This window comes from Nannospalax galili, unplaced genomic scaffold, assembly GCF_000622305.1.
Source record: "Nannospalax galili isolate Female #2095 unplaced genomic scaffold, S.galili_v1.0 scaffold300, whole genome shotgun sequence".
Classification (NCBI taxonomy): Eukaryota; Metazoa; Chordata; class Mammalia; order Rodentia; family Spalacidae; genus Nannospalax; species Nannospalax galili.
In genome coordinates this window covers 1834519-1854358 of record NW_008347322.1, presented here as the reverse complement: position 1 = coordinate 1854358, position 19840 = coordinate 1834519, and the positions used below count along the sequence as shown (strand labels likewise).

The 19840-nt window shown below is 52.3% G+C and overlaps 1 protein-coding gene across 2 annotated transcripts in view; it reads left to right on the top strand.

Moving 5' to 3' along the window:
* Positions 1-19461, top strand: part of Gtf3c5 (general transcription factor IIIC subunit 5) — a 21479-nt gene extending 2018 nt beyond the window's left edge. The window contains exons 2-12 of one of the 2 annotated variants that reach the window (XM_008843945.3): positions 1925-2144; positions 3795-3993; positions 10349-10544; positions 11738-11842; positions 13174-13288; positions 14743-14823; positions 15019-15116; positions 16308-16390; positions 17097-17239; positions 17881-18039; positions 18651-19461. In XM_008843945.3, coding sequence (XP_008842167.1) covers positions 1925-2144; positions 3795-3993; positions 10349-10544; positions 11738-11842; positions 13174-13288; positions 14743-14823; positions 15019-15116; positions 16308-16390; positions 17097-17239; positions 17881-18020 — 1380 coding nt within the window. In that variant the 3' untranslated portion in view covers positions 18021-18039; positions 18651-19461. Of the gene's footprint in view, positions 1-1924; positions 2145-3794; positions 3994-10348; positions 10545-11737; positions 11843-13173; positions 13289-14742; positions 14824-15018; positions 15117-16307; positions 16391-17096; positions 17240-17862; positions 18040-18650 lie in introns of both variants that reach the window. The other variant, XM_008843944.3, reaches the window with a different exon arrangement.
* The last annotated feature ends 379 nt before the right edge of the window (positions 19462-19840 follow it).

Below are 19840 nucleotides of genomic sequence, written 5' to 3'. Positions count from 1 at the left end.
TAAATAAATAAATAAATAAATAAATAAATAAATAAATAAATAGTTTTAAAATAGGGACTTGAACTGCCTAGCTGTTGTCTGCGTCACTTCTTCCTCTTCTGTGACTGTTGAAAGCGTCACGGTCCTGGGAGAGTTCCATCATTCATGTTTGATGCTGCGCTGTTAACTTGGCTCTGGCCTTGGTAGAACCCTCTTTCTCCTTCACCTGGGGGGTGGGGGTTGCCTGCTGGGATTCATCATTCATCTGGTCTACTCATGTTTCTGGAGTACCCTCGATGTGCCATGTCTGGGCTGAGCTGTACCCCATCAGGACTCAGCTGTGTGTGTGTGTGTGTGTGTGTGTGTGTGTGTGTGTATCTCTATGTGGGTATGTGCAGAGGACTGCAGATGCCTAAGGAGGCCAGAAGATATCAGATCGCCTGGAGCTTGAGTTATAGGTGGTTGTACACAGCCTGGGTGCTAGAAACTGAACCCCGGTCCACTGGAAGAACAGGAAGCATTCTTAACCACTGAGCCATCTCTCCAGCCCCAGAAATAAGACTTTTAACCTTTTTCTGAGCACCTCCTGAGACATCCTGTCCTGAGTGTTGGGAGTCAGCAGTTGAGCTTGTGGGTAACCTCTGACCAGTCAGTGTACCTTGTTGGTTCAAGTGCACACACACAATGCATGCCTCTTACCCAGGGTAGGGATAGCAATCGTTCACAAGTAGGTGATATGTGATAAATGCTTACCACGAGTTAGGCACCACTATTTTAACTTGATCTTTTTTTAAGTATTAGGATTTTTTATTTATTTATTTATTTTGGTCTTTTTGAGACAGGGTCTCCCAGTAGCCCCAGCTGTCCTGGAACTCACTATGTAGACCAGGCTGGCCTTGAACTCACAGAGATCCACCTGCCTCTGCCTCCTGAGTGCTGGGATTAAAGGCATGCGCCACCACGCTCGGCTTAGTATTAGGAATTTTAAGAACAAAGAACTGGGGAAAGCTATAGGTAACAGATAGTGACCACCAAAATGGCCATTGCTGCCTGATTCAATCGCCATTAAATCTAGAGACTCGTGCTTATGAAACTTAATACTGCATCGAGCCCTGGCGCAGATGGGTGGCTCCTGGCCCAGGTGGGTGGCTTCTGGCCCAGGTGGCCCTAACCAAGTCAGTTCCACAAGCCCCTGGTGCAGGTGGATGGCTCCTGGCCCAGGTAGCCCTAACCAAATCTGTTCCACAAGCCTCTGCTGCCTCAAAAGTAAAGAGGGAGGGTCAGCTGTGCTGGGGGCCAGGCGCATCCCAGCTGACCCTAAGCTTGAGTGGTGGCTTTGACCTCTTCCCTCCCTTCCTAGCTTCTTAGAAGTCAGAGACTATCCATCATCATTTGCCCTACTAGCTTAACACCGAGACACTTGGGTAACTTGGGTGGTTTCTTAAAAATATTGTATTATTGGGGCTGGAGAGATGGCTCAGCAGTTAAGAACACTGGTTGTTCTTGCAGAAGACCTGGGTTTGAATCCCAGCATCCACATGGTAGCTGACAACTGTCTGTAACTCCAGTCCCAGGGGATCCAATAGCCACTTCTGACCTCTGTGGGCATTGCGCGGCATGGGTGCACTGACCTACATGCAGGCAATACACGTATACACATAAAATAAAAATCATGAATAAAATAAAATATTGTATTTATGTGTATGAGTGTGTTGTTGCCTGCATGTGTGCAAGTTCACCTGTGTTGTGCAACCCTCACAGAGGTCAGAAGAAGGTATTAGATTCCATTGGAAAGTGTTCCATGGGAATTAAGAGCCAGGGTTGGATATGAGCGTCCTGGCCCTCCTGAGTCACCGTCAGTCAGGCTTCATGGGGAGAGGAGCAGCTCCCTTCTGGATACCCAGCTGCTTACTGCTTCCCTCTGTCTGCCTTGGCATGACTGCAGATCTATACCGACCCCACCAAGAGACTGGAGCTCTACTTCCGACCCAAAGACCCATACTGCCACCCTGTGTGTGCTAACCGCTTCAGCACCAGCAGCTTGCTGCTGCGGATCAAGAAAAAGACCAGGCGGCGGAAGGGGGTTCTGGGGGCTGAGACCCACCCCGAGGTCACATTCGACTTGGAAGTCCTTGGCATCATCTCCACCATTTACAAGTTTCAGGGTAACTATGACATCTCTAGTGCTGTCGGGTTATTTCAGGGCGCAATGTGGAACCTCATGGGAAGTGGGTTAGGACATGCCCTTGCCGAGGCAGGCTTGTGGACATGGCAGAGCCAAGGTCCTTTTGTGGAAGCCTTCTTTCCCCTCTCCAGCCAACAGGTCTCTGGGGACTGGGAGTACAGGGCCACCCAACTTTTGATACTTTTTTTTTTTTTTTTTTTTTGTGGGGGGCGGGGGTATCTTTTTGAGATGCCTGGAACTCACTATGTAGACCAGGCTGGCCTTGAACTCACAGAGATCCGCCTGCCTCTGCCTCCCAAGTGCTGGGACTACAGGTGTGCGCCACCACGCCCAGCTGCTTTTGATGCTCTTAAAAAACCTAGAAATCTACAGTTCTTTGAGAAACTTTCCAGTTTTAAATAAAACTGTTGTGCGTGACCACTCACCAGTCCCAATTGGTGAGCATACCTCCCCTCTGGTGCCCCAGCATCCGGAACCTTCTCCTAAGCTGGCTTTGAGCTCCTAGGTTCAAGTGAGGATCTGCCTCAGCCTCCCAAGTTGCTGAGATTACAGGGCTGTGCCAGCCTCTGCGCCTGGCTTCCCTGTGGCTCTTGACTGCTCCTGGTCTCATCCCCTCTGAAGTCTTCCCAGCTGACTTGGGTACCATGGCACCTTGTGCTCCTTTGAACTGGATGTTTTATGTAGGCTCCTCAGTCAGATCTGCCTACAGGCTTGGGGGGAGGGCGGGGCCAAGAGAGCCATGGGCCGAACCTGCCTTAGCCCTGCCCCTTAGTTTCTTTCTCTCTCTCCCTCTCTCTCCCCCTCCCTCCCCCTCCCTCTCCTTCCCTCTCCCTCTCTCCCTTCCCCCCATATCATTTTAAGCTCGCATACAGAGTAGGGGGTTCTCCCCTCTCCCGTTCCCCTCACCACTTTCTTTGGGCAGTGACCTGGCCTCCCTCGCCCTCATCTTCCTTGTCTGTGCAGTGGGGGCTGCAGAGCCCAAGGTACCTAAGCCCTGGAGAAGCTTCATGCAGAGCGTGTGAAGGAGCACGTGGGAAGCAGTTGGAAGATGCTCAGCAAGCCTCAGGGAGGTCCAGTTACAGCTGCTGTCATAAGGCAGGACCTTGAAGAGACCAAAGGACTGAGGGGAAATGGAACCAAGAGAGTGAAAGGAAGGCTTCCAGCCTGGCCTACAGCGGGAGCCCGCCTTGAGTGGACAGGAAGGAGAGGAGACCAGGACCTTGGTCTGGGGTCCCTTGGGCTGGGCATTGGTGCTGTCACCCTGGCACAGTGGGTGTCTACTGGTGAGGACTCTCCTTTCTGAGACAAGGCGCTCCTCAGATACCGAAGTCACGTGGCTCTGACTGAGCCAGCACTCTGCTTCTCACTGTAGCCCGAACCAGCAGCTCCCTGGAACGTAGTGAGCATACTGCCTCGCAGGCTGGCGTGGCAGCGGCTCAGTACCCTGGACTGTCCTGTGACTCCCCCCTCCCCAGTCATTCTTCCTGAGCTGATTTGCACATGCATCAGAAGAGGGCTGCACGGCTCTCGGCACCTTCCTGAGAGGACATGGGTGTCGACACGGCGGTGCCCGGCCCTGGGCGCACATCCCTGCTCGTGGCATCCACCGTCTGTCCTTGTCTCTTTCCAGGAATGTCTGACTTCCAGTACTTGGCAGTGCACACAGAAGCGGGCGGCAGGCACATGTCGATGTATGACAAAGTACTCATGCTCAAGCCCGAGAAGGAGGCCTTCTTCCACCAGGAGCTGCCTCTCTACATCCCCCCGCCCATCTTCTCCCGGCTGGACACCCCAGTGGACTACTTCTATCGCCCAGAGACCCAGCACCGGTAAGTGCCCTCTCTAGTGCACCGTCAGGGAGAGAGCCGTGGCCCTGCAGCAGAGGGCTGAGTCCAAGGGTGGACTTGCCACACCTCAGCCTTGGGTTCCCGTCTGGAAAATGGGATGGTTGTAGCACTGCTCAGCAGAGGTATCGGGATTCAGTTAAGTACTTCTGTGTCCTCAGCACAGAAGAAACCCGTCATAAGCCAGATTAGCTCCATTCTCAAAACCCTGAAGTTCAGTGAACTTGGTTGGTTATGAGGCCTGAAGGCTCCTGCCAAAAATGGTCTCTTTGGTTCTAATACCTGATCATTGCTGAGCACCTATTCTCTGGACCCCGCAGTTGCCAACAGTGAAATTACATAAGAGTGCCCCATGTGAGGACCCACTCTGACCCTGACCTTCCCACCTTCTCTACCCGCCATGGCCTCACTGCTCCTGTGCTAGCCAGAGAGTTCATACGCTAACCTGCCTTTCTGCTGTCTCCCTGCAGAACCTCAGCCTGTCTGTCCTGCTGGCCCTCCCGGTTGGCCCCACTGGCTGGAGGTGCCTCCCCTGAGCTGACTCTCACTATGTGTGAGGCTGTGGTCTGTGTCCTCAGGGTTGGTGCTTGGCTGTCTCAGAATCAGTTGTGGGCTTTGCTTGCATTGAGAGCTGTGAAAGCCGTAATAAGACCACATGGGACTCAAGCGAGATGGTCCTTTAATTTATACAGTCTGGACAAAATTAGAGACCCCCCGGGCACTGTCAGATGTTGGTCCCTGGAGGCCAGCCATGCATTGACAGGAAGGAAAAGGATTTCCTTTGTAGCAAAGCCAAGACTGACTGGTATGGATGAGATGAATTTGAACATACCCACTTTGAGATTAGTAATCGTTACCAGCTGTGGCAAAGTGCGGAGCTTGCATATTTTTCTCAGTCTCCTGGTGATTTGCCAGTCCTCTGTCACTACCATTTACAAACGAGCAAGATGGGACTTGGGGTCTTGAGGCCACACGGGAAGCACCGAGCCTGGCCTTGCTCGATCCTGGGTGTCATAAGATTCTTTTCTTTTGCTATTTAAAAACATTTTTTTTAATTTATTATTTTTATTTTATGTGTGAGTGTTTTGCCTGCATATATATAAGTGCACCCATGTCATGCAGTGCCCACAGAGCCCAGAAGAGGGTGTTGGATCCCCTGGAACTGGAGATAAAGATGGTTGTTAGTTGCCATGTTGTTGCTGGGAATTCAGCCTGGATCCTCTGGAAGGCAGTCAGTGTTCTTAACCACTGAGCCATCCCTCTAGCCCCTTCTTTGGCTATTTAGGAAAAGGACTTACTTTGTCAACCCGAGCTGACCTCGAACTTACTGCTGTCTTCGCCCTCAGCCTCCCAAGTGGAACTACAGGCTTGAGTCACCATGCCTAGGACCTTTTCAGAGCTATGTACATAGCACTTTGTTGTGTGCTTCCCAGAGGTAGTGATTTGACCAGCTTTGTTTGTTCTCTGCTGTAACCTTGAGCCTGGCCTTAGGTGATGCCGGCAGCTGTGGCCTAGTGCTGGAAGCCTGGGGAAGTCAGGTTAGCACAGCAGATAAGCCAGAGGAGGAAGGCAGCTCCAAAGAGGGCCCTAGCTGGTAATGTTCCTTAAGGAAGCTTTCTGTAGCTGGCTTTGAGCAGACTTCAGAGATTGGGCTCTGTGTGCTGACATGGTGCACAGTGGGAAGGGCAGGTGTAGAGATAGATGGTGGTGAGACTAGGAGCTGGGAATGTCGGGAAGGTGTGCCGGACCGTGATCTCAGGAGGACCGGGAGGACAGGAACACTCCCTTTCCTCCTGATACTCTTCCTTTGTCAAGCCCTGACCTAGGCCTGCTGGGGCCCAGGGCACTCCCTGGAGCCAGGTACCAGCAGACCTCACTGCAGGGAGCATCTTCTCGGGACTAGGTGCTGGGAGCAAGACAGACGTGAGCAAATGGAACACAGATTGGTGGACTGAGGCTCAAGGAAGGCCATTGAGAACCAAGCAGTAAACATGGGTGATAGCAGGGCTGGGTAGGCAAGGCTTCAGAGAGAACATTCTAGACCAAAGTGTGGCCCATGCAGAAGCATGGGGAGCTGCTGCCTCCAGAGCCAGGGATATTAGGGAGAAGATCTCAAGACTGTGGCAAGGCTTAGGTCTCATTCTAAAATGTGTATTATTTGCTTTAAAAAATACTGTGAGGGTTGGAGAGATGGCTCCTTCAGAGGACCCAGGTTCTGTTCCCAGCACACACTTGGTGCTGTCCATAACTCCAGTTCCCCAGGATCAGGTAGATGTCCTCTTCTGGCCTCCTTGGGCATTGCACACATGTGGTTCACATACATATGTACAGGCAAAACACTCATTCACATGAAATAATAATAAAGTTTTGGGGTTTTTTTTTTTTGTCTTTTTGAGACAGGGTCTCCCTGTAGCTGTCCTGGAGCTCACTATGTAGACCAGGCTGGCCTCAAACTCATAAAGATCACCTGCCTCTGCCTCCCAAGTGCTGGGATTAAAGGCGTGCACCACCACACTTGGCAAAAATAAAGTGTTTTTAAAAAATACTGTGAGCTGGTGGTTCAGTAGTGTGCATCTCTGCTCCCAGGACTGGAGAAACATGGTGGGGTGGGGCTGGGCTGGGCTGGGGTGGGAGATAACTTGAGCCCAAGAACCTGGGCAATGCATCTGTATCCCAGCACTGAAGGTTGAGGATCATGAGTTCAAGGTCACCCTGAGTTACAGAGTGAGACTTGTACTCACAAAGTTGAAAAGGAAGGAGAGGGTGAGGCAGCTCCAGGGACGAGGAGACGGGAGCCCACACTCAGCTGACGTCCTCTGGGGCTTTTCATTCTGTCACATTCTGTCTCCCCACCATCATCTTTCTGAGTGTGAGAGTAAATTGTGCTTGTTAAGAAAAAACAAGTATTGTGAAAGGATACAACCAAGAGGTCAAGTGCCATCCCCTCCCTGCCAAAATCCAGTTCACTGCATGTGCAAGTGCCTGTGGAGATGCTGGGGGTGGGGCAGGAGGGTGATTGCTTTTTCTTAAAAAAAATTTTGCCCAGGTATGGTAGCACATGCCTTTAATCCCACCGCTTGGGAGACACAGGCTGGTGAGATCAAGGCCAGCCCAATCTACAGAGCAAGTTCCAGGCCAACTGTGGCTACAGGGAGACCCTATCTCAAAACACGTAAAAATTATTGACCATGTCCCCTCCCCAGCCCCACCTCCCTGCACACAGTTTCATGCTCTTGTTTTTCGCATTATGTCCAATATGTGTTGTGGTTGACCTACCGGATATCACACCCTTAAGGAAAACTGACTCTTCCCCTCCCAGCTTTAACTCCTCAACTAGGGGTTAAGATTTGTTCCCATTCCGCCCCCCCATGATGAGATCTTACTGATTTTTAATTTCTTTTCAGTTACATTTGTGTGTGTGTTGCACACACACACACGGGTTGTATGGACATCAGAGGTCAACATGTAGGAGTTAATTCTCTCCTATGTCATGTAGATCCCCAGAGTTGAACTCTGGTCACTTGGCTTGTCAGGCTTGGCAAGTGCCTTTATCACCTGGGCCATGTGACTGATTGCTTTTTCAAAGCTGTGTTTCTAAACTGCTTTGATCTATGGAGTGACCCACCCCCACCCCACCCCACCCCCAACAAGCAATTTACCTTGTAGTCAGAAACAAAAATACACAAAAGAAAATGGAACGCTGTGTTCTGCCCCAAGGAGCGGGCAGGCAGCTCTTGCTCTAAGCCGGGTGTAGGTCACTGGAGAAGCCAGCGTCTTTGGACCCACAGGAATGATTCTTTCTTCTGAATGTGGAAAGAACCTGTTTTTCTTCCCCGGGGCACTATCGATTTTTGTGTGTGGCTAGCCTTCCTGGAGGAGGAGGGCCTGGCAGCTTACCTCAGGGACCTCTTCCTGGACCCAGGAAGTTGAGCGTCTCACAGACTTGGGTTGCCGAGGGGAGGTTGGCAGGATGTTGAGCCCCTTTCAGTCCTCAGAGGAACCCTCCAGGGTGGTCCTGCTGACTCTGGTCAGCACTCCGTGACCCCTACCAGCAGTTCTCCACAAACTTAGAATCACTGTGGTCAGTAGACCTAGCTGGGCAGCAGAGGCAAGCCTGGGGCTTTCCCTTCTGTTCGTCTCTGGAGTGAAGGCCTGGCAGTACTGGGGGGTGGGGGGTTCGGGGAGGAGGATAATATACCTGCCGGGGTGGTTCCTGACAGGCACATTTGGAAAGGCACAGACAACCCCATGTTTCACATATTAGCATGAAAACCACCTGTTCTTTAAGATTGCAGATACATGGGTGAGTGGCATGGGCCCAGCTACTCAGGAGACTGAGGAACATTGCTTGAGCCCAGGACTTGGAGACCTACCTGGGTTACATAGCAGTGAGACTGAGTTTACAAAGGAAACAATGAGGGGCTGGAGAGACGGCTCAGCAGTTAAGAGCACTGGCTACTCTTGCAGAGGAACTGTGTTCAATTCCCAGCACCCACATGGCGGCTAAGACCCATCCATAACTCCAGTTTCAGGGGAATCTAGTGCCCTCTTCTGACCTCTGCAGGCATTGCACGACATGGGTGCACTTACATACGTGCAGGCACACATAAAATAATAGTTTAAAAAGGAAACAATGGACCGGTCGTGGTGGCTCAAGTCTTTAATCCCAGCACTCAGGAGGCAGAGGCAGGCAGATCTCTGTGAGTTCAAGGCCATCCTGGTCTGTATAGTGAGTTCCAGGAGAGCTGGGAGACCCTGTCTCAAAAAGACCAAAAAAAAAAAAAAAAAAGGAAATAATGAGCAGGTAATTTACAACTGCCTGGCTGAGGTGGCATGATGTCATGCCCGGGACATACAGTTAAGTGTGCTTGAAATGCTGTAGTGGGGCTGCTGTGGAGGAAGCAGAGGTCACTGGGTGACAGTAGCTGCTGAAGATGGACACATGGGGGTTCTTGGTACTAGCCCCCTTGCATCTGTTCCATATTTCTGACTTCCATCCCTAAAGAATTAACCACTCTGAGAGTGTCAACTTGACACACCTGGGTTGAGGGAGCCTCAATCGGGGAATTGCCTCTATTGGACTGGCCTGTGCCCATATCTATGGGGCATCTTCTTGATGAGTGATGTGCTTGATGAGTGATGTGGGAGGGTCCAGCCCACTGTGGGTGGTGCCACCCCTGGGCAGGTGGGCCTGTGCTGCATAAGGAAGCAGGCTGAGCAGGGGCCAGGGGAGCAAGCCAGTAGGCAGTGTTCCTCCATGGTCTGTGCTCCAGCTCCTGCCTCCAGGTTCCTGCCCTGAGTTCCTACCTTGGGCTCCCTGATGAACTGTGACCTGGGAGATGTAAGCTGAATAAACCCTTTCCTTCCCAAGTTGGTAGTGGTCAGAGTGTTTTGTCACAGCAATGGAGAAACAAAGATGAGGTATCCACCTAGATGTGTTCTATGCCAACACATGTAGAGTTTGTGCATGTGTGTTTTAAAAGTAGTTGTTTAGGTGTGTAGCACACTAAAAGGAAAGCATAGAGATTTTCTATATACTACTGTGTATGAGAGAAACACCCTCATCACTAATCACACATACATAGGAATGGTCTGTTTGTTCTGGGGAACAGACCTCAGGACACACCATCGCTACCACAGTGCAGCTGACATGGGAGTCCCTCGTGTTGTTGGACACCCATGGTGTGGACAGATGGAACCTGGCTTCTAACTGTTGGGCCTCGTCAGCACCATCTGCCCGCACCCTTGTTGGCTTACCTGTGTTGTTCAGGGGCTTCTGTGGCCGGAAGGACAGACGGCTAAGGGACAGCTGCAGCCAGGGCCCGGGGCTGGCCCGGCTCACGTGCCCAGCACTGCTTTTTCATGTTTCCTCATTTCGTGGCCTTAGCTACTTCCTCAGAAACTCCTTCCTTGTAGAATCCTTTTCAGAGTTGGTAAAAAGTCATGTGAAGCAGTGTGGGAAGGCGTAGGTAGCTCTTGTTGGTGTCCACGTTGACAGTTGATTGGGCTTTTGTGGCTGACTCATGATTTCCAGCTGATGGGCCTTTCAGCCGTCCCCAGCCTTTTATTGGCTTGGTGGTACTGTGCAGGACTAGATGTATTTGCAGTTGGGTGGCCACAGCCTTGTGACTGGTGCCCTTTCCCATACCCCAGTGATATAATCCCTGTCTCCCTTGGTGGGCATCCTGAGAACATGTGCTCCTCCAGCAGGCAGAGCTGAGTCTGCTCCACTGAATTCCGAGTGTGGGCCACTGGAGTGGCAGGCCCACTGGACACTCTGCCTTCCCTCCAGGCCTGTGCCTGGGCTGGTCCTCCCTGCTCAGCAGCTCTCTGCCCCCAGGGAAGGATATCACAATCCCTCCATCTCTGGTGAGAACCTGATTGGACTGAGTAGGGCCCGGCGCCCCCACAATGCCATCTTCGTCAACTTCGAGGATCCAGAGGTGCCTGTACAGCCTTTGGAGGCCGCAGTGCAGACATGGAAGAAGGCCTGTACCAACCCCATAGATCAGACGGTGGAGGAAGAGCTGAGGAAGGTGAGTTATCACATCACGTCCAGCCCTCCTGGCCACCATCTCATGGACCGTGTGTTTACCTAGCTGCTTCTGTCATGCATCACCATGGGGTGGCTGGACTTTTTCTAAAACTGGTTTATTAGTACAGGGCAATTTTTTTGCCTCCAGATGTCACATCTAAAAGTCCTATCAGAAGCTGGGTCTGGTAACACAGGCTTGTAGTCTAGCTACGTGGATGGCAGGAGCAGGAGTATCACAAGTTATAGGCTAGCCTGAGCAACTTGAACTCTCAGAAAGTAAAGAGGGCCAGAGATACAACATGTACTTGTCTAGAATTCGCAAGGTTCTGTGTCCAATCCCAAGGACCTGAAAGTCCTACATTCCCAAGGTTGAAAATACTTCCTAGAGTTCTTAAAAGGTCCCTTTGTGGTGAGAAATGGGTGCTTGTTGGAGTGTGACTTTGGTGGAGCCGGGATCTAGCAGGCCTTTGTATATCTGCCTGTAACCCCTGGAATCTGGCCAGGTGCCAGACACTGGTGCCTTCACCCTGGGTAGAGCTGGAGCCATGTCACAAGGCACCGCCTTCCACTCTGACTACAAATGCTATGAAATAGTGTCTGGACTTCTGCTGGGTCCACAGGCCGGACCAAGCCTCCCTTTCTGAATTGAGGCTGAAGACCCCTGTTCAGAGAACAGGTCCTAAGAGACTACATTTTATTGACTCTCGGTGGTCACTGGGAGATGGCATCCTCTCTGGTTCACCACTGTCTTCTGGACAGTTTTAGTTCCTGAGCTGGCTCATAGGGCTTCTCTGCCCTGGCTCTCCATCCTCTCTGCCTTCTTGATGTTCCAGCTCAGGCACTTGCCTTCCAGGTTAGGGATGCTCAGGGTTCTGGGGTTCCAGCATATGCCTTCCCAGCTCTGTTGCCCCACTGCACTGTGAGCTCTGTAAGGATGGACCATGGCTCTGTCACTTCAGGACCCCCACACTGCACAGTTGCACTTGGCCATGCAACATGTACAATGTGTGTCTCTGAGGAAATGGAGATTGGAAGGGAAGGCTGATGGGTGACTGGTAGGTGTGTGGGGGGGGGTCCTACAGGCTTGGTGAGTTCCTGCCTTCCACCAGCTCCTCTAGAAGGGCCCAGACACTCTGTGAGAGAATGCAGGAAGGCCATGGGTTCATCTCAGGCTCTGCCCTTGACCTTCCCCAGCTCTTTGACGTCCGTCCCATCTGGTCACGAAATGCTGTCAAGGCCAACATCAGCATCCACCCTGACAAGCTCAAGATTTTGCTTCCTTTTATGGCCTACTACATGGTAAGTGGCAGCTAGGTTCCCACCAGTGTGGTCCTTGATCCATACTGATCTAATCTGTACATATTAGAGCAATGGTAGTACGTGGCAAACGTATCTCCTAGCATCCCCAAGACAGCTTGTTAAAATTATCTAGAAGGGGGCACAGGAGAGGTGCTTTAGTGCTTAAAAGCACTGGCTGCTCTTGCAGAAGACCCAAGTTCAAATCCCAGCACCCACATGGCAGCTAACAACTGTCCATAACTCCAGTCCCAGGGGATCCGACAGCCTCTTCTGACCTCCACGGGCATTGCACAACATGGGTGCACTTACCTACATGCAGGCAATACACTCATACATGTAAAATAAAAAATTAGCTATAAAGATTTCTAGCCCTAAGTGCACGGTGTATCCACAACTTTTAGTGGCCATATGTGGGTGACTTTGAAGGGGCATTACCCAAGTCATGGGTGAGGGGATTCCAGGATTCCATGCCATAGAATAATAACCTTGTAGTACAAAGTCTTTAAGGAGCTGGGTAAGGCTGCACATCACTTCCTTTCTTCCTTCCTGGGGGTGGCAGTAAGTCCCTTTTTTTTGGTCTTTTTTGCCTTTTTGAGACAGGGTCTCCCTGTAGCCCTAGCCATCCTGGAACTCAGTATGTAGAGCAGGCTGGCCTCGAACTCACAAAGATCCTCCTGCCTCCCCAGTGCTGGGATTAAAGGCATTATTATCTCTGAGGAAATGCCAGGCTCAGAGAGCTGATGTGACGATTCTGCACCCAGCAAGGGCAGAGCTGCCTAAGGCCCCGAAATGAGACAGCAAGTCTCATCTCAACTCCCCAAACCTGCATGGCAGAGTGGCGAAGGCAGTGCATCTTTGGATTCAACCCAGAGGATGGCGATGGGGGTGGTGTTAGAGGGCTTCCCGAAGGAAAGGGGTCCTCAACTGCCAGGGGGAGCCAACATGAAACGACCACAGACGCTGATCATGGGCAGGGGTGCTGTTGGCCTCCACTCTGGAAAGCCACTTTCTCACTGAACGTTGGCTTCTTGGTACTTCTGTAGTGCCATGTGGGGTCAGAAGACATCCATGCACTAGGGCAGTTGTTGCACCGGGTGCCAGGAGCCATGCATGGTAAAGTCTCCTGCTCATGCCCTTCGCATAGAACCTTGGGAAAGATGCTGATGCTACCTTCCTCTGATAGGCAGAGCAAGGCTTGGGAAGGCTGGGTGGCCAGTCCAACTGGCAGAGCCTGCGTGTGGAGCAGCTGGGTGGGACTCTAAAGCCATGTCCTCAGCTCTCGGTCCCAGGCCTTGGCCCTGCCACATACGCAGTACCTTTTTGGTTTTCAGATAACAGGCCCATGGAGAAGCCTATGGATTCGATTTGGCTATGACCCTCGAAAACACCCAGATGCCAAGATTTATCAAGTCCTTGATTTCCGAATCCGTTGTGGAATGAAATACGGTAAAAATAGTGTTGTGCTTTGTTTCCCCCTCGAGTCTCCCATTTCTTGTGCTCTCCTGCTCCTTTTAAATTTTTTTACATTTTTACTTACTGTACTTTTATGTCTGAGTATTTTGCCTGCATGTATGTAAGTGCTCTTGTGTCACCCAATGCCCACAGAGGTCAGAGAGGGCATCGGATCCCCTGGAATGGGTGTTACTGGTTGTTAGCTGCCACGTGGGTGCTGAGTACCAAACCCGAGTCCACCAGTGCTCTTTACCACTGAGCCATCTCTCCATCCCCCTTTCCTTTTTTTATTTTTTATTTTATTTTATTTTTTTTGGTCTTTTTGAGACAAGATCTCCTTGTAGCCCCAGCTGGCCTGGAACTCACTATGTAGACCAGGCTGGCCTTGAACTCAGAGATCTGCCTGTCTCTGCCTCCCGAGTGCTGGGATTAAAGGCGTGCGCCACCACGTCCAGCCTCCTTATTTTACTTTTAATTATTGTTATTTTTTTAATATTTTATTTGTTTGCATTTTATGTGTGTGAGTGTATTGCCTGCATGTAGGTACATGCACCTGTGTCATGCAGTGCCCAAGGAGGTCAGAAGAGAGCATTGGAGTCCCCTGGAACCTTAGTTACAGATGTTTTCAGTGCCATGTGGGTGCGGGGAGTCAAACCCAGGTCCTCTACAAGAGCAACCAGTGTTCTCGAGCACTGAGCCGTCTCTCCAGCCCCCCTTTCCTGTGCATGTGTCTGTGTGTTCCCAGGTACATGCCTGTGTGTGCACACAGAGGCCAGAGGAGAGTGCTGACCACCCTCTGTCACTTTCCACCCAGTTCTTTGAGGCAGGACCTCTTCATGAGCTAGGGCCCACACTGTCTCAGCTAGATCAGGAGACAGCAAGACCGATAGTCTTCCCATCTTAGTCCCTCCCCAACGGGGTGGACATGTGCGTGTGCGGGTGCTTGTGCTGTGGGTGCTGGGACCTAACTCAATACTATGGTCACATAGCAAGCACTCCTAACCACTGAGCCGTCTCTCCAGCCCCCTTTTCTATCACTCTCTAATAAGAGTCTGCTCCTTTGGAGAGATTAGAAACACTTTCCCACCTCCCCGAGACCCTCCCACCCCAAGAGTCTGTGGGACATACAGTAGTTCGGAAACGGAAGTGGCAGCTCTTTGCTGGCTACACTATGTCCCTCTAGTTCTATGAGCCAATGAGTGACCTGTGTGACCTGTGACATGCCCCTACTAAGTCTCTGCCCATGTCGGCAGGGAATCAGCATAAGAGTGTCAACTGCCAGCCAGTGTGGGAGCTGCTTACTATGCGGCATCCATTCTTCTAGTGGGCAGCAACTGGGATAGCCTTTCTCTGGAGGTGGCAACTTTGTAAACCGGGCCCTGCCTTAAGATAAAGCCTTGACTATTGGCCAGATGGGCTCCCTTGTGATCCACGGCCCTTGCATGCAGGTTACGGCTCCAGGGATATGCCTGTCAAAGCAAAGCGCAGTACCTACAACTACAGCCTCCCCATCACCGTCAAGAAGACATGTAAGTGTTGGTCCCCCGACCCCAAGACACGACCAAACGAGGTGGGCATCTATCTGCACAGGAAGATGGGAGGCGCTGCCCGGGTATCACTCCAGGGGTTTGCCGGCCATTCCTGGACACAGAGGAGGATGCAGAAGGGCAGGTGGGGTGGTCCTCAGTCCCTGTGTGCCAGAGCACTGCCTTGCCCCCATGCAGCCAACCAGCCTGTCACCATGCACGACCTGAAGCAGGGCCTGGGCCCCTCAGGGACGGACGGCCCCCGGAAATTGACCTACAACAAGTACAGGCTCAAGGTGGGTATCCCCATGGGGTCTCCCTCCCCTCGTGGGTCGTTGTGTTACCAGGTTTTTGCATTAGAAAAATGTGTAGATAAGGGGTCTTGTCTACACCTGTGTGGGCAGTCGGGGTCCATTAAGAGGGCTAAGAGCCTTTGGCTAACATCAGGGTGTAGCTCTGATCAGAAAGCCTCAATTGCTCCTTCGTCTTTAATGGTCCCACGCAAAGACTCAGACCGAAACTAAAAGGAAAAAGAGGAGAGACTGCCGATCCTCAAGGGTGGGATGGCCAGGGCAAAGCTGGCCTCTTGGTGAGAGGGGGTACTCACAAACTCTGCACATTCCAGGAACCCCACGTTGGGCGCCAGCTGTGGGGTCTCTCCCTTCTCTTGTGGGTCGTTGGCCACTGTTCCACGAGGACAGTTGGCCACTGTTCCACGAGGACAAAGGGAGCAGAAGCGATGAACGGGCTCAGGAAGGCCAGTGAGCACTGACGGAAGAAAGCCCTTCAGGGAGGCAGATTCAGTGATACAAACAGCTCCAGACTCAGTGATACAGCTCCATTTCTTCATGGGGGTCAGGGGAAATATAGTGTGGAGGCGGCAGCCAAAGCTTCAGCTGATAGGGCTCATAGTGTGCTTTATTTACATGTGGTAGAGGGATCCTATCATCCGACTATGGGGTTTTTTTTTAGGAAAAACCTGGGGGCAGTTTTTTTTTGCAGGTAACTATGCCAAAGGTCATGTTCCAAATAAGGTCAGGCATCCGTGCTTCGTGGCACTTTCCAGGTAAGTCAGGCAGAGAGCAGGAGGCCCCCGCTGAGAAAGGGAGTCCTTCCATATAGTGCCAAACCCCTTAGAGCTATCCAGACATGGAGGATTACAACCCTAGCAGCAGGGTTCCCCAACACCCCCCAAGCTCCAGGGGAGATCAAGGGTAGGATGAGACAGGTGACGCTGGGGAGGGGCTTTGATTCATCTCTCCATCTCCCCGTACCTTTACCTCACTCCCACCCAGGGCTGAGCTGCCTCATCTGCCTCTCCAGGACCTTCTGGGGATGGAGAGTTTGCTTCCTCCACATCTACTCCCTAGCCTCTGCCTGCTGCCCAGGTCCTGGTGACAAGCCAACTCCTTAGAGACCCCCTTGGAAGCCACAGTGTGGGTGCCCCACACGACTAATCATCCCATTCTCTCCCCTCCTTTCCACAGGACTCTGTCTACATCTTCCGGGAGGGTGCCCTGCCCCCCTATCGACAGATGTTTTACCAGCTGTGTGATTTGAATGTGGAAGAGTATGTGTATGAGGGTCCTGAGCTATGAATGACCCCTGGGGCTCTGGGCAGTGCTGGGACATTGCTTGAGACAACATCAAGGGTGGGGTGCCAGCACAGAACAAAACAAAGCAGCATGGGAAGTCTGGGGAAAATAAGTTATTACCAGAAAAATGTGTGTGAGCACACACCCAGCTTTGTGCAGTCTCGGGGTCCAGAGATAGGTTAAGGAGCTCAGCCGGGACTCTACTTCTTGTGTGCCCCTCATTACCCAGAGCTTAGAGCTGTTTCTCAGACATCTCTGTCAGAACTGCCTACTGGTGCCTCTAAGCAGAGACCCACCCTGAGACTTTGTATCCCAGAAGCCTCCTATTCACAGAGACCCAATTCAACTCTGTCCTATGAGCCCCACCCCATAGAGCCCGGTACTGGGACTCTGTATCCTGTGAACCCCTCACCCTGGGACTCTATAGCCTGTGACCCCCCACCCTAGGATTCTGTATCCTGTGAGCCCCCTACCTTGGGATTCTGTATCCTGTGAGTCCCCAACCCTGGAATTCTCTACCCTGTAAGCCTCCACCCTGGGATTCTCTACCCTGTGAGCCCCCCACGCTGGGATTCTCTATCCTGTGAGCTCCCCACCCTGGGATTCTGTGTCCAGTGAGCCCCCTACCTTGGGATTCTGTATCCTGTGAGCCCCCACCTACAAAGAGCTCTCTGCCCACAGGTTGCAGAAAATTGTTCACCGCAATGATGGAACCGAGAGTGTATGCACAGAGCGGGATGGGTGGTGCCCCCCCAAGACCACAGACCACCTGAGGGACAGCATGTCCCTCATGATCCTGCAGACCATCCGCTCCAAGAGGCCTGGTGAGAGCTGCTTGTGTGCAGGGGAGGCACAGGCCTGTTTGAGAAATGGCACCCGGAGCCTCTTGCATCTCACTTGGTGGAAGGGAGCCTGTGAGCTAGGGTTCAGTCAGGGACCCACATCCTCCTGCTACCTGGAACAGGAGTTGTGACACTTAGCACTGGGGTCCAGGCAGGAAGAGAGGGTCTGTTGTGACTGACCCCTTTGCAAGCTCTTCCCGTCTGCTCCCACTGGGGGGTTGGGTGGCATCACCCTGCACTGCATTTCCGAAATCAGCCCAAGTAGGCCATGGGCAGTGGGAAGTTAAGCAAGCACTTGCTGACTAGGGGATTATGTGTCTGGAGCAGTGCTTTGTAGCTGTGTTTGGGGCCAGGGCTCAACCCCTTGGGAGTCCATTGAAAGCTGTAAACCTTTTAAAGTGTGTGGGGCCTGAGGCTGCCCATGGTTCTCCCTAGAAAATGGTTTCAATCCTGCCTGCCTGGATGACCCCTAGAGTGCTTGTTAGGCTGTGCTTCCTGGTCCCCCACCCTGCCACCCTTAGCCTCTCCACTGCTTGTCGTAAATGGGCGCCGGGCCACTGGGAAGCCTGCATTGGGACACACGGCCTTGCTTCCTTCTGGCCCAGCGCTATTCTCCGACACAGGTAAGGCTGATCGTGCAAAAGGGCAGCTGATGTTTGAGTCTGGGGAGGAAGAGGAAGAGGAAGAGGAAGAAGAGGAGGATTTCAAGCCCTCAGATGGAAGTGAAAATGAGATGGAGACAGAGATTCTGGACTACGTGTAACCAAGCCCTGGGTACGCAGGTGAGACTGGCGTCTGTCCTGATGAAAGCCAGAACAAGGTCACGGGAGTGAGGACAGTCCTAGAGGCACCTCTGAGGATAGCCAGCGTCCTCCCAAGCAGGCCCTGGCTCTGGCTGCAACCTGCTCGTGCTGCCCTCAGCCCTGGGTGATGACAGTTCTGACTGCACTCAGGTGATCTAGTGCTAGCAGCTGGCGGAGGCCAGAGGTAGAGATGGTAGAGCCAGGGGCACCATCCTGCCAGGCCTCCGAGACTCGTGGCAGATGTCCTGAGGGACCTGATCCATCATCACAGACAGCCAGACAGCCCTTGGCTTGGACACCATTCATTTGGGACAGCTGTTAAAGCCAGGCCCGGCCAGATTTCTTTTCTTTTTTTTTTGGTCTTTTTGAGACAGGATCTCCCTGTAGCCCCAGCTGGCCTGGAACTTGCTATGATCCACCTGCCTCTGCCTCCCAATTGCTGATTAAAGACTTGGGCCATCACACCTGGCACAGATTCTTATTAAATCAACTTTCCCAAGGAGTCTGGGTGTCGAAGCATGGGGGTTAGAGTGGTGTGTTTCCTTTCGTTTGGGGCACTCCCGCATCCCCTTTTTCCTGCACTTATTTAGGGACATGCTAGTGTACCGTAGTGGGGCAGTTGGGACAGGCCCCATCCAGGGGTTGAGATGAGGACGCCAGATGGCCCCAGACCAGCCTCATCCTGACTTCGCAGAAAGCATACTCTTCAGCAGTTCTCTAGAAGACTTGTTGGCTCAGCTGCTTCCTGTATGTATGCAACCAGAGACTGTCAACTCCTGCCAAGACTGCCTCCCTAAGGGTCCCCTGTGTACAGCCTCCCACACCCCCCAGGGTGGCAGCACCATTTCCTGCAGGGTGCAGAGCCAGCACGGGCCATCAGCCTACTTCTGTGTGGCCTGGGTCACAACAGCCTGGCACACAAAGTCAAGTCACATCAATTCCAAAGCAAACGCCCCAAGTTGGCCCTGTCTTGTGTCAGAACCCCTTGTTTCATTGGTCTAGTGACCACTCCTGGGAACCAGCCCTGCATGGGGAGGAATGGGACAGACCCCAGTGTTCCCTGCTGCAATGGAGGCAGAGGCAAGAAGCACTTCTCTAAGGCCATCCAGCCTTACCTGCTCTCCCTTTCTGTGCCCCTCTGCGGGACTTCTGGGAGCAGCTGGTGTCTGCCAGGGAGGGGGTGGGGGATGCCTTGATTCTATGCAGATCTGAGGAAGGTGCTGAGCCAGGGACCCCATGCTCTCTGTCCCCATGCCATCTGTAAGTAGGCCTTACCTCCACAGAGCCCAGGGCCGTGCCAGCCACCTTAGGTCTGCCAGACTAAGGTCTACCCAAAATTGAAAAAGTATGGTGATTCCCTCCTGGAAATTCCCTTTTAAATAAAAGTCTTTCTTATGAGAATCTCAAATGTCCTCAGAAGTCCTGGTATCAGGAGTTACTGAATTTTGCCAGTCTTGTTGCAGAGCCTCCCCCCCCAATCTCTTACTTGGTTTTCTATTGTTTGTTTTGCTGGCCCTGTTGTTAACGAAACTCTCTCCTGATCTCTAACATAGAGTGGCTACACAAGGACGCTTACTAGTGGGCTTCTCCAGAACAGCGACACTGGGACGAGAGTAGCCTGGGCTTTGTCTAGCAGTTGGCTCACGGTTCACAGTCTGCAGGGGCGGGAGGCTGGACCCAGCAGAGGGCCGCATCCCTCCCACCCAGAGAGGAGTCCTTTCTCCAGTCTACAGCCAAACACATGAGCCCACCCACATGGAGTATACACAGCCTTGTCAAC